General features: G+C 38.6%; 1 protein-coding gene across 1 annotated transcript in view; it reads left to right on the forward strand.

Annotated features, from left to right (window-relative positions):
- The window catches only part of LOC124722520 (adenosine receptor A1-like), a 70,721-nt gene extending 62,840 nt beyond the window's left edge, over nt 1-7,881 (forward strand). The window contains exon 3 of the mRNA XM_047247671.1: nt 6,021-7,881. Coding sequence (XP_047103627.1) covers nt 6,021-6,450 — 430 coding nt within the window. The 3' untranslated portion in view covers nt 6,451-7,881. The remainder of the gene's footprint in view (nt 1-6,020) is intronic.
- The last annotated feature ends 5,579 nt before the right edge of the window (nt 7,882-13,460 follow it).

Below are 13,460 nucleotides of genomic sequence, written 5' to 3' on the forward strand. Positions count from 1 at the left end.
CCTGGCCGACGTGCCGCAGCTTAACGTTACGCCGTATCAGGGCTGGAGAAGGCGCTGATGGCGGATGGCATGGCTCACATTGCAATGGTGCCAGTTGAGTCTGTCAGTAGATCGGGTGCGACTAGGCACGGCCTGCACCTGAATAGTTATGGGAAGGGGAGACTCACAGAGCTTATAGGTGACAGTGAAATAGGCGGTGGTGGGATTACTCATGGGAAAATTCCTGTAGTAGTCGGTGTTAGAACTGCACCTTTTTTAGACTTAAGTCAGCTGATAGGTCTCCCTACTTAAAGGAAGTCCCTCTTACAAAAGATTCATCTTCAGAGGAGGCCGGATATCCGAGTAGTGAAGCAATTAGCATATTTCATCAAAATATAAGAAGTATTAGAGATAAAGTTCGTGAACTGCTAATATATTTTGACTAACATTACTGGTATATCGAAGCACCAATTAAATAATTTGACAATTCAGAGGCTGCCTTCACCAGGAAGCAGATTAACTGGCTGTTTTTCAAGTTCTATACAGAGTGGGGGAGTGGCCATATAAGTAAAAAACCGTATTCCATTTGAGTCCGGAGACGTATCTTGGCACTGCACTGAACAAGTATATGAATGTCGTGCAGAGGCAGTTGAATTTCGTGAAACCAAACTTCTAATTGTCGTTGTTTACAAGTCACCTAACGCTGGCTTCGGATCATTTCCGCTCAAGTTAAGGAGGGTTCTTGATTCAGTTTATAGGAAGTACCAAAAATTAGTTTTATGTAGCACTGCACTGAACAAGTATATGAATGTCGTGCAGAGGCAGTTGAATTTCGTGAAACCAAACTTCTAATTATTGATGTTTACATGTCACCTAACGCTGGCTTCGGATCATTTCTGCTCAAGTTAAAGAGGGTTCTTGATTCACTTTATAGGAAGTACGAAAAATCTGTTATACGTTGTGACTTCAATATCAGTTTTGTATGTGATTGCGGAAGAAAAAGGACTTTGGAAGATATCCTAAATTCATATGATCTGATTCAGGCTATGTTCATTCCAACCACGGTACAGGAGAACAGTAGCACAGACATAAAAAAATACCTTTATTCATTCTTCATTACTAGATCGGCATTCTGTTAGTGAAAGGGTGAAAGGCCTTTCAGATCATGACGCAAAAATTTTAACACTAAAAGGTTTTTGTAGTCTTACATATAATTACAGACTATTTAGGCAAGCTAATCCAACGGCAATAGAGGGTTTTTTAAACATCGTTGTTGAGGATCAAGAGTGGCAAGATGTTCATAGTCCAATAACATAGATGACAAATATAATATTTTCCTTAACTCATTTCTCATGCTTTTTAAAAGTTGCTTTCCGTTACAATGTTATACAGGGTACTAGCAGTAAAAGGCAGCCTGGGTGGCTGACTAGTGGGATAAGGATTTCGCGCAGAACAAAGTGAAAATTATGTCAGACTGTTAGGAGTAGTCACAATCGGGCTACAGTAGTTCATTACAAACAGTATTTTAAGGCGCTTAAAATGCTGTTAGGAGGACAAAGAGTATGTGGTATGCAAATAGAATAGCTAATTCACAGGATAAAGTTAAAACCATATGGTCAGTCGTGAAGGAAACGTCTGGTTAGCAACAAAAGTTCGACGATATAAAGTCAGTTTGTAGTAAAATATTACTGTTACTGATCAGTCAGATATACGTACAGCATTTAATAACCACTTCCTGAAAATTTCTGGTGAATTAAATAAAAACCTGGCTTCTATGGAATAATATAACTCTCTTGGAAAATGTGTTTGCAAGACTGATGTCTGAATTACTCTTCTGTGTTTCTAGAAACATCCCCCAGGCTGTGGCTAAGCCATGTCTCCGAAATATCCTTTCTTTCAGGAGTGCTAGTTCTGCATGGTTCGCAGGAGAGTTTCTGTAAAGTGTGGAAGGTAGGAGACGAGGTACTGGCGGAATTGAAGCTGTAGGGCGGGGCGTGAGTTTTGCTTGGGTAGCTCAGTCGGTAGAGCGCTTGCCCGCGAAAGGCAAAGGTCCCGAGTTCGAGTCTCGGTCCGGCACACAGTTTTAATCTGCCAGAAAGTTTCATATCAGCGCACACTCCGCTGTAGAGTGAAAATTTCATTCTAGATACATCATGTACATGTTTAGCAAGTTTTGCAGCACACCTGTTGTGAAAGCTAGTACGCACTGTTGAGACTCACTACCGCAGTTCCTTGTAGTGGACCCGTTATGGTAGCATTCTCTGATGTCTCACAAAAAGAATCGAGTCCACATCTAGGTTTGATTCAAACACAGCAGAGAGCTGAAATAAAGCAAAGTGGCAATAGTTGTTGAATTAGTTTCTCGGAAAACGTTTTATTTGTAGCATAAAAAATAAGATAAACACATTTTTGTTTTGCAAGTTTTTTCACCAAATAATTGTTCTTAGACGATTGTAGGGAAACTATTGGATAAAATATTGCATTATTTCAAACTGTAAATCTCACGTCACAGTGTGTTGACGAGATGGTTATCTTTTCGTTATTGCTCATAGTTATTACCATGCTTCAAAGTTAGGTAGCTTACTACCAGTTTTCTGAACTGCTTCCAGTGAATTAAGATTGTGAACTACGTTTGCTTACCTGAGAGAAACAGAAACTGACAATACGAAATTGTCATATTTCGAAATGAATATTTCCTTATCACTGACAGATGAATGCTAGGTTAAAATGCAGAGTGAAAAAAAGTCGACCAGACGAGATTCTATTCTACAACGTTCCAGTCTCAGCTACATGGTCTTTTGCTACGCCCCCAGACCATATGTCAACTAGATGTCGCTTGCTGCGTTCCCGGGTCACCGCGGCTATCCCCCGTTGTGGTGGCTGTTCGCTAGGTGGTAAAATAATAGATTTCACAACTTAAATTTACTTAATCATAATTCAGAAAATTTGTAGGAAAATTTGTAAATTACATACAGAAACCGTCCCCATTTATCGATGTTTCTATTAGTCAACACTATATCTAAATTCCTACAGCAGTTCCCGGGATAAGACTGCATATACAGAAGGTCGCGAGCAAGTGACTTCAATTTATGCACAGAGGAAAAGAACAGAAGAAGACGAAGAAGAGCAGGAGGGAGAGGATAAGAGATAACAGCTGTAATTTGGTGATATCAGCATATGATTTTTCCCCTTATCCACACCACTATAGAAAAAGAGGACTTAAAGTGAACCACATTCTGCAGCTGCCTATTGCTATGTCGAACAGGTGGCCTACAATTTTTCGCTGCAGAGCCATGAAGTTCATCAAAGAACATTTTTCTCTAGGTCAATAACAGTGCAGATTACGAAATGCTGAAAGCTGACTTCCAAACATTCGAACTGGTTGTTTTCAGATAACCCACATTACGTTTTCAATGAATGATGGGACTGTCACGGAGCAATGGTCCTTATATTCTTGCAAGATAAAGTATAATCTGTTCAAATAGCATGCATATTCTGAATACATGACTGCCTCACACAAACACGTCATAATATTCTTCATGTCAGTCTGAGCTTCACGCATTTGCTTTAAATTCGATGTTCTTGTTTACACAAAACAAAAACATCAAATGTAAAGCACATGTGTGAATCAAAAACAGACATGAAGAATATTATGAAGTGATTTTTTAGAATACGTGTGCTGTTTCAACTGCAACAGATTATGCACTGTCCTGGAAATGTGTGAGGCCCGCACCGGGACAAAGCGCTGTCCACTGGATGACTCTGAAGGCGCGGAGGACATGCTGCTGAACGAAACACTAATGTAATCGTAAACATTAGACGTCTAAATATGGACGTGATAGCATGAAACCGTTTATACACTGAAATAAAGCATTTTAAAATAATTTGTCGTTGGGTGCGTCATTTACCAATAATCATTGGGATTGTTCGTGTTGGTATGAGAGAACTACGTGTGACGATAGCACGCCTGCTTAGGAGCTGCCTTATGCCACTTTCAACAACAGGTGTGAATTAATGATGCAAGTTGCACAGATAAATAAGATTACATATTACAAAAGTGTGTCTACCTGATTTCTTATGATCATCATCAGACTGTGCGTACATGGAATTTCACATTTTGATGTATAAATTCCGACTTTTAGTCCAGAATCGAGTTTCCCTATCTCAGTTTGCGCTTCTCCACCAACCCGGAAAATTATTGATGGAAGGTGTGATAAAGAGGCCACTCTAAAGGAAACTGAATTTTCAACAAATAATTTTTACTGATAGAAGCTTGCCGCTTACACAGTTTGTATCTACATACTATAAGGTGTCATATAAAATATTTTTATATGGAAAGGGAAATAATATATGGGAACTGTGTGCGTATCTCGGAAGACTTACGTAGCGGGCATTTTCCACTACCTAGTGGGGTTTTTTGGCCAGTGAGATCGCAACAGCATCCCATGTTCGTCCTTCCGAATTCTGGACGCCGTTTCTTGGCATCTTGATGTCCTTAGTACCTGAAACAGTACCAAACGGCTGGAGGAGACCATTTTCAATAGTATTTTTCACTAGGCCAAATTTACCTGAACAGGGACAGTTTTAAATATGACAAAGTAATTAGTTCTAAATCGTCAAAGGGCTATAGAATGACGAATGACAGTTTGTATATAAGTAGGTTTATAAGTGACTCTGATCACTAATACCATCATGGCATACAAAGTTTCGGAAATTAGTGTTACAAGCTTCTAGGACTAGTAGAGGGGAGTAAGTAGATAATATCGTGAGTTAGAACCCATGTCCAGAAACGTACCATTTCCGTGCTACAATTATTTGAAAATATTTTGGTAACGTGACCACTTTTACAAGTAACCGATTCGGCATGAGCCAGTTTTTTACTTGTTTTGCAGTTCCGCTCATTAATAACCAAAGAAATGGCTCCGGTAGTCGTTGAATGGTTCTCTTGAAGGTGATGCAGTACGGGATCTTGCAAGTCGGATGTGAGATGTCTCCATCGAGCACCCAGTCACGCTTGCTGACAGTTAAGGCACCCTCCCTCGAAGAAGTTGCGTAATTGTGGAAAAAAGGGTATGCGAAGCAGTCGGATATTTTGGAGAACGATCTTGACAAAGGCGACGAGCAGCTCTTCCACTATCGTAAGCTTTGCCATTCAAAAGGATCATGTCGGTGTATTCTGCAAACGTGAACTCAATCATGTTGCTCCAACACTCAGATACGTGATTGTTGCTCGAACCAGGTCAGAGATATAGGATAGAAGTCAAATGAAGTAGTTATTTCGACGTAACTTCCTCCACCATCACTACACTGTTGCATATTTACCTAAAAAACACGCTTTCAAACGACTGCAGCACGGAAACAGTGTGTTTCCGAGCATGTGTTCCTGATCAAAATATTATGTATTCGCTCACCTTTACAAGTTCTAGAAGTTTGTAACAGGAATTTCCGAACACCCTGTGTGGAATTAACTAACTCTTATAGGGATAAAACACTGGGCCACTCTTCCGGACAAGTAGTGTGGCCTATTCTCCCGCTCTTACATGCCGTTGACATTAGTGGTTCACAGATGAAACGAGCAAACCGAAAAACCCTACAAGGAAGTACATTTGTAGACAAAAAGTTGTTGTTCAAACTTTTAAGTTCTAAAAATGTATTACTCTGTGTGTAAGTGAGATATTAAGAACAATAAAAATGTCGTTTCTGGCATCAGGTGACTCAAAATCAGAAAAACTTTTACTAAGAAGTGACGGAACCAGATTCTTCTGTCAAACTCACTGACGATAATGATGGTACATATTAGAACTAGTCTGACATCTTCTCTGCAAGCAGCACTAAAGGTGAGGGCAAAAAATATGTAATGACTGCTTTTCCCGCCCTGGACTCTTTACTAAACCTTTCCCACTGTCATCCCGCTGAAACAGCGTATAAATTTTTTATTATTTTGTGCCCACCCACTGAAGTGCCTTTGAAGTAGGTAGAATTAGACTCTTTTCGTTTTGTTTCGCCTATGAGAGTGATGAGAATGCTTGTGTGTCCTGCAGGGAGGCAGTTGCGGTGAAGTGCCGACGACTGACGGGCGACAACCAGCCATGCCCCGGGGGGTCGGCGGCCAACGTGCTGCGACGCACCATGAACACCAAGTCTGCTCGCGTCCTCCTTCTCGTTACCTGCGTCTACCTGGGCTGCTGGGCGCCCTACACGCTTCTCTATCTCGTTAAGGTCTCCGGAATCTCATCCCCAGCCATCGACCTTGCCCAGAACCTCGCCTATACTTTCGCCAACATCAATTACCTCGTCAACCCATTCATCTATTCGTGGAAGAACGCGAATGTTCGTCAGTGTATTGTAAGGACCCTCCAAGACCTGGGACTGTACGACAAATCTGTATTGAGTAATGCAGTCAAGAGTAATGTTTCTGACAGGAGGACTAGCAGCAGGACACCGTCGAGTGAGCAAATTATTCCTACTTAGTGGTCCATCATTCCAGTGTTTCGTTTATCATTGAGGATTCATCATTCGATTCGTAGCGAAGTGTGCTGCGGGTATTTTGTAAATGGACGAAGTATCAGGAGAAACGATCTGTTGAAAAATGTCGTTTGTCCGTCGCCAGTGGCAGTGTAATGTGCAAAATCTGTTGAAAAATGTCCATCCAAAGTGCATTTCAGCAACAGTCAGAGACGTATCCAGAACATTACCATAGTATAAGAAAGACATATCATATAATTAGTAAGTGCTAGCCTGAACAAATTTCTTTTCCTTTTTTTGTGTATATAGTGTTGTAAATTATCACCAGAGAACCTCTTACAAGTACGGATTTTACACATGCGTAAAGAGATAATTATGAACGGGACTGTTTGTGTAATCTTCGAAAACGTGACTGTAATTAATAACTGAGTTGAAGGACATTATAAAGCACACTTACGTTCTTAGAATAAGAATTAGTAACAAAAATGGTAGATGTTATGCATTGGCTTTCTACTCCTACCTTTCTTTTAGTAATAACACCCTATGTTTAAATTTTACTACATAAAACATGAATTTCGAGAATCCTCTTTTGATATAGTAATTGGTGAACATCTCATTCACAAACTGGAAATGGGTGCAGTTGATAATGTAATCACACATAATTTTCTCTGTCTCACTGTGTGTGTGTGTGAGTGTGTGTGTGTGAGAGAGAGAGAGAGAGAGAGAGAGAGAGAGAGATATGAACATATTGGTCCTTTTAATTTGATGATGTAACTACGATCAACCGTTTTCTGTGTCAAATATACATTCGATTTTCCTGCTTTACTTGTTGTAAACTATTTGTTGAATTTTTAAATATACAGGCAAACACATAAATTTTTTCAGTGTAAACTACTGCACTAAACACAAACGGAGCTCTGTCTCCCTCACTTTCCTTCTTTTTCTACATTTTGTCTCTTGTTGCATTAATTTCTTGAGTAATATATTTGAGATTTTTTACTTTCATGGACGTAATTCCCAGCTTAAATCTCTGAGTGATTCTATTTTTCTACATAATCAGTCATAGCATACCTCTAGTGATTAATAACTTACAAAGTAGTTGTTCTTATTTCCATTATCATACCTCTAGTTGAAGAATCTACGTTTTAGTCCTATCTCTACATTTCAGATACAGTGCACCCACATCTACTATGTGAACTTTCGTTACATCATGCTCACTGTTATCAAACATACACCAAAACGTAAACAACCAGGCAACGCTGTCACTGATATACCAGTGTGAACATAAACACATCCTGCATCAAAACAAATGAGGCTCCGAGAACCATTAGAGCCTTACGCGCAGAAACAAAGTGTGGAGAAAAATAGATGTTTGTGAAAATGAAATTCATAGGCTAACCAACAGTCTCATAGGCGTGAACTGTGTTTCGACCAAGCTCCAACATTCTATATTTCCTAGGAAAAGTAGAGTTCATCCAATTTATATTATGAAACATTAATTAATATTTTGGATTTTATGTATTATTAATGTTAATTCACAAAATTTATATATTTAGGATAGTAAGAAGAATATCTTGTCAGAGTTGCAATGTTTGTGATTATGTGAAATTAGAATCAGAACATAAAGAATAGATACTAAGTGTGCCACACACACAATAACTACGACCTTTTTCAACACTGCATAGTACTCGTCGTCATACTCGTTAAACACATTCTGTGTTTCAGGTGAAACAGCTGATACACATTTAATTATGAAGTATTACTACAGCGTGTATGATGTAGCACTAAATTATGTTGTCAGTCCTAGATGGCAACTGAGAAGTGCAAAAATGCAAAATTATGCTTTGTGCCTTTGGACCATATGGAAATTGAATATCCAAGAAAACAGTGACACAACTTTTTTGTAAATGTTCATGTATTACATGTGGATACAGATATAGTGTGGATATAGATGGAGATGAAGCTGGTTCACCATACAATCTACAGGTAACAGGATGATGCACATATGCCACAGTCTCAAAACTGATAACAGTGTGCTTTAGACCCTTGTGGTTCTCAGCACCTCAAATGTTTTATTTTATCTGCTACACAATCAACTTATTTTTCACAATTAATCTGGCTGTGGTTCTTGGTACTAGATGAACTGAGTTAATTTAGATGATATAAAATGATTTGTGTGTAGATTGTAATTCTTGCCTCACCACAGAATAATGAAAATTTCAGTCTACTAAAGTATTTGTTGTGAATTTCAAATTATTTTGTGTATCTAAATTGATATCTATTGTATACCATTTTCCAAACTGTCTCTTTTCTCCTTCATCTAATTAATATTAGTAATACGAAGTAGTTAAAAATCAAGTTTCCTATTTTTCAAGAAAGAAGTTTTAAATCGTCTACATATTCTCAGATATATCTAGAGAGTACGATGAATGTCGTTTTTGATCAGGTACTTTTGGTTTAACATGTTCTGTGGTTATCTTTGCTTGATGAGGTGGCATATAACTTTCTTGACATTTGGAGTGACTAATTAAAGAAAATGGTGGTTATTTTAGAGCAGTTTATTGCAGTAACATCTATTTACAAGAAACAAATGCACAGCACAGTTGATGATCGTAAAAACTGCTGAAATCTGCCTAAAAATCAATTATGCCTCATTCTGCCTGTTGTCCATATTTTAGCCACTAACAGGCAAATTACATGAGTATTAGTAACAGTTTAAAGTATTTAGTAACATCTGAGGCGTTTCTGTTCACTGTTCATTAATGGAAAGCTTTCATTGCCTCAGTAAAGATATTTCTTTATTCTTCCGCGGCATTTTTTCACACAGGAAATCTCAGCTTACACTGATTCTTCTGATTTTAGTGAAACAGGCTCACTTCAGTTAATTCAGTAAGCCTGTTAGAGTTCTTCAAACCTTAAAAGAGTTTTTATATGCTTAGATTTCGCAACTATGACAAATCAGAATTTTTATTTATTACAATCTTCACGTAACACAGTATGTGCAGTTTTGTGAGGAAATATTTAGCGTTTATGTTTCAGCAGTTATTCAAATGTATAGGACCCAGTTAAGGCAATAGCTAAGGCTACTTACATTTCTTAATATTTTGCTATTATTATTCGAACAAATATAAGATCTACTTAGAATGCCAGCAGAATTAACTGTGAAATTTTAAGTTGGCCAAAATGTAATGAATTAGGAATTCCCTGAAAGTATTTGAAATCTTGTTAAGCGTTCATCCTGAAGTACTATCAACAGTTTCACATAAGTGTCAATTAAAGTCTCTGTGGCAGTCCATCGTTAGAGCCCTATAAATCTGAACGACTGTATACAAGAAAAGCTGTTGCGAGAGTTTGAAGGACCGGACTATACTCTAATAAGAAAGCTGTAATTCTGAATTCGTTTTACAATAAGTGGGGGAAATATCAATTTCCTAATTTTCATACGTTTTTTTAAATATTTCATATGTGATGACCTTAAAGAATGATGTAAAGCATGAAATTTCTTCATAACCACAGTGATCATATTTGCGTCAGATATTTTTAACGTATCTGTTTCAAGTAATTTCGGTTTGGTGTTTTTCAGGTATTTCAGTGGTTTTTAATAAATAACAACCTTATTTTGTTAACTCAAATTATGTTACAGTTAATAAAATGTTACATGCTGTTATACTGTGGTCGAATGAATTTCACTCTAAAACCCACCGTTTTGTCCCTATCTGGGGAGGACGTTTTCAAGGGGGATCGTAGCTTTGTTGAACGTCCGGTTCACACCCTAGCTCGCTATTGACTACAGCAGAATTCCGCTTCCGCGGGCTTCCACGTAGCGGGGTGACGTCACATACTTCGAATACGAGAGCGCATTTGGTCGTTGTCCACTAACGTCATCTCCTTTTGCTGTGCCCCATTGTGGAACACTGTTGCACTTCTCCTTCAACACCGGAATCCAAATGTCATTCAATTTCACGCTCTCTTTTTTCCTGCTGAAATTCCTGGAGTATTTTGCAGTCTCTGTGGCCTCTCTGTATAGCATTCATGATGCCCGCTCGTGGCGGCCAGTACTTGAGTCTAATCAAAATCAATGTGCTGGTCTCCTGACTGTAAGGCATGTTCCGCAACAGCTGGTCTGTCAATCTCCCCTCTCCTTCAGTTGCCCTTGTGCTCTTAGAGTCGTTTTTTGACAGTTCTTTTTGCAGTACCCACATACACCTCCCCACAACTACATGGAGTCCTATGAATTCCAGCTTTTTTAAGCGGTTGGAGAGCGGTGATCTTGTATCTTACTTGTAGGAGTGTATATTACAGCGATGTTCCACTTATTCAGGATTTTGCCTGTGCGGTCAGTCACGTCCTTAATAAATGACAGGAAAACTTTCGATTTCACCAGCTGATGAGCGTCGCTACGATTTGGTCTTAAAAATCTTTTCACCTCAGTGAACGAATAACCTTTCTTGAGCAATGCATTGGTGAGATGGTTGAATTTTGCGTCAAGTATCTCTGGTTCGTATATTTTCATTGCTCTATCTGCCAACGTTTTATGATGTCTCGCTTTTGTTGTGGGTGATGGTTTGGAGACCGGTGTAGGTAATGGTCAATGTGCGTGGGTCTTCGGTAAACAATGTGATCCAAGCTACCATATTTTTTCTTAAAAACTTCTGCGTCACGAAAATTTCATCATCTCTCTGTCTCCTCCTCCTCGGTAAACCGAATCTTCGGGATGACTCCGTTCAGATGTTAGTGAAAACGATCCAGTTCCTCCCTGCCATGCCACCAGAGAACAAACGGTCATCCACGTAACGGGTCGACATATTCAGTCTCTTGTTAGCAGTTTCCAATGCCTGCTTGTCGAATTTTTCCATAAACAAGTTCTCTATAACCGGGCTTAAGGGGCTCCCAATAGCGACACCCTCCGTCTGATCATAGAACTCTTCGTTACATTCGAAATACTTGGACGTGAGGCAATATAGCCTGAAGACCACCACGTAGCAATTTTATCGATGATGCCCAAGCGCTGGAGAAATCGGAAGTTCTCCTGCCATTCATTAAGGACGTGACTGACCATATAGGCAAAATCCTGAAAAAGCGAAACATCGCGGTAGTCTACACACCTACACGGAAAATACGGAAAATCGGCCAACAATGCTCGCCAACCCCTGGAGAAAAGTGGAACTTATACAATTACATGTAGTTGTGGGGAGGTGTACGTGGGTACAACAAAAAGAACTGTCCAAAAACGATTCGAAGAACACAAGGGCAATTGCAGAAAAGGGGAGATTGACAGATTAGCTGTTTCGGAACATGTCTTACAACCATGAGACCAGAACATCCATTTTGATTGCACTCAGTTACTGGCAGCCGTAAGTGGACACAATAAAAGTTTATACAGAGAGGCCATAGAGATTGTAAAGCACTCCAGGAATTTCAGAAGGAAGGAGGAGACGTGAAATTTGAATTCTGGTGCTGAAGAAGTTCCACCATGGGCTGGCAGCAAATGCCGACGACGGCAGACGACAGAGGTCTATTGCGCTCACATATTCAGAACATGTGACGGTCACGCCTCTGCGCGGAAGCCCGCGGAAGCGGAATTCTGCTGTAGTCAGAAGCGACCAAGGGTGTGAACCGAACGTTCAACAAAGCTAGGATCCTCCTTGAAAATGTCTTCCGCAGATGGAGACGAAACGTCGGGTCTTAAAGCGAAATCCACTCGACCACGGGATAATAGCCTGGAACACTTTATTAAATGTGACATTTCCGGCAGTTGAACTTTACACTTTACACAAACTATGTTAATGTAACTCCATACATGGGACTGTCTTTTCTGGGAAGATATCTAGTATCCGTAAAGTGTTATTATATTTGTCGATCTCAGATAGATGAGTTGTTTCATTAATGTCTTTTACGATGAATTTTTCTCTGATTATCAATTTTCTTTCTATAACCTAGTATTCAGCCTTATGTTTTAGTTGCATATGCCATTAATTTCTTAATTTATTTGTATACATAAATATTTCGTCTATTAGAATGCTAGTATAACTTTCTTCTTTTAAGGATTGCTGAGGGATGAATTTTTCTTTCTTATGGAATGAGAGGCTCCTATCTCACTCCTTATATAAAAGTTTTTGCAATATGAACAATATCATGTTGTATTATAGAGAGAAAAATTGTTACCTTTTCTAAGATTTTGCTGAAAATGATGGTACACGATCACCCACTTTTGTTTCTTATTTGTGCCAAATAGCTAAATTTAAACATAAGTATATTTTCCTGTTTGTAAAACATTTCAGTTTTATTCGTTCACATTCACATTTTCTTACAAACATTCGAAACGCTTTGATACATAGATACTTTTCTAAAGAGACGTATTTTGCGTAACTTTACATTATTTTAATTCTTTATCAAATCATTAATACGTCTTTTGAATATTGCGACAGCATCATTGAACAGAGGATATTTTTCACAAGACTTCTGTTCAAAGTATATTTACTGTTGTACAGGGAATCGTCAACTAAGAATAATTTACATTCTATGGAAGAAGGGAACCAAACTGTATTTGAGTCAAATAGGTACCAAAAAAGGAGAAGAATAGATAATAAGCTTAGTCTGTTATTCTTCCTTTGCACAAATTGAAATGCATTTTTGTAATATGAAATGATACCTGCATTTGATAATTGTGGAAGAATGAGTACATCTGTCATCTAAAAATTACGTAAAAACATCAAAGGGTGGTTTGTCATGTTTATCTAATAGGAAAGTATCTACTGTCAATTTAGTATATCCAGTTTAATTCAGTGTATGATAATCATTTATAGTAAGTGAGTCTGCTACGACACTACTATCAATTCCTGTTGTTCAATGTGGACAATCATTCTTCAGAAAAGTTCAGAACTTTTTGCAATAAATCATTCTATTGACAGGAATGTTTTTCCACAATATTTATGCTAATGTCTATTAATTTAGAGAGTTCTGTTATCTTTCTTCATTTCAGTTCCCTCACTAATGGAAATTTTTATCTCTGTACC

The sequence above is a fragment of the Schistocerca piceifrons genome, chromosome X (genome assembly GCF_021461385.2).
Source record: "Schistocerca piceifrons isolate TAMUIC-IGC-003096 chromosome X, iqSchPice1.1, whole genome shotgun sequence".
Lineage (NCBI taxonomy): Eukaryota > Metazoa > Arthropoda > Insecta > Orthoptera > Acrididae > Schistocerca > Schistocerca piceifrons.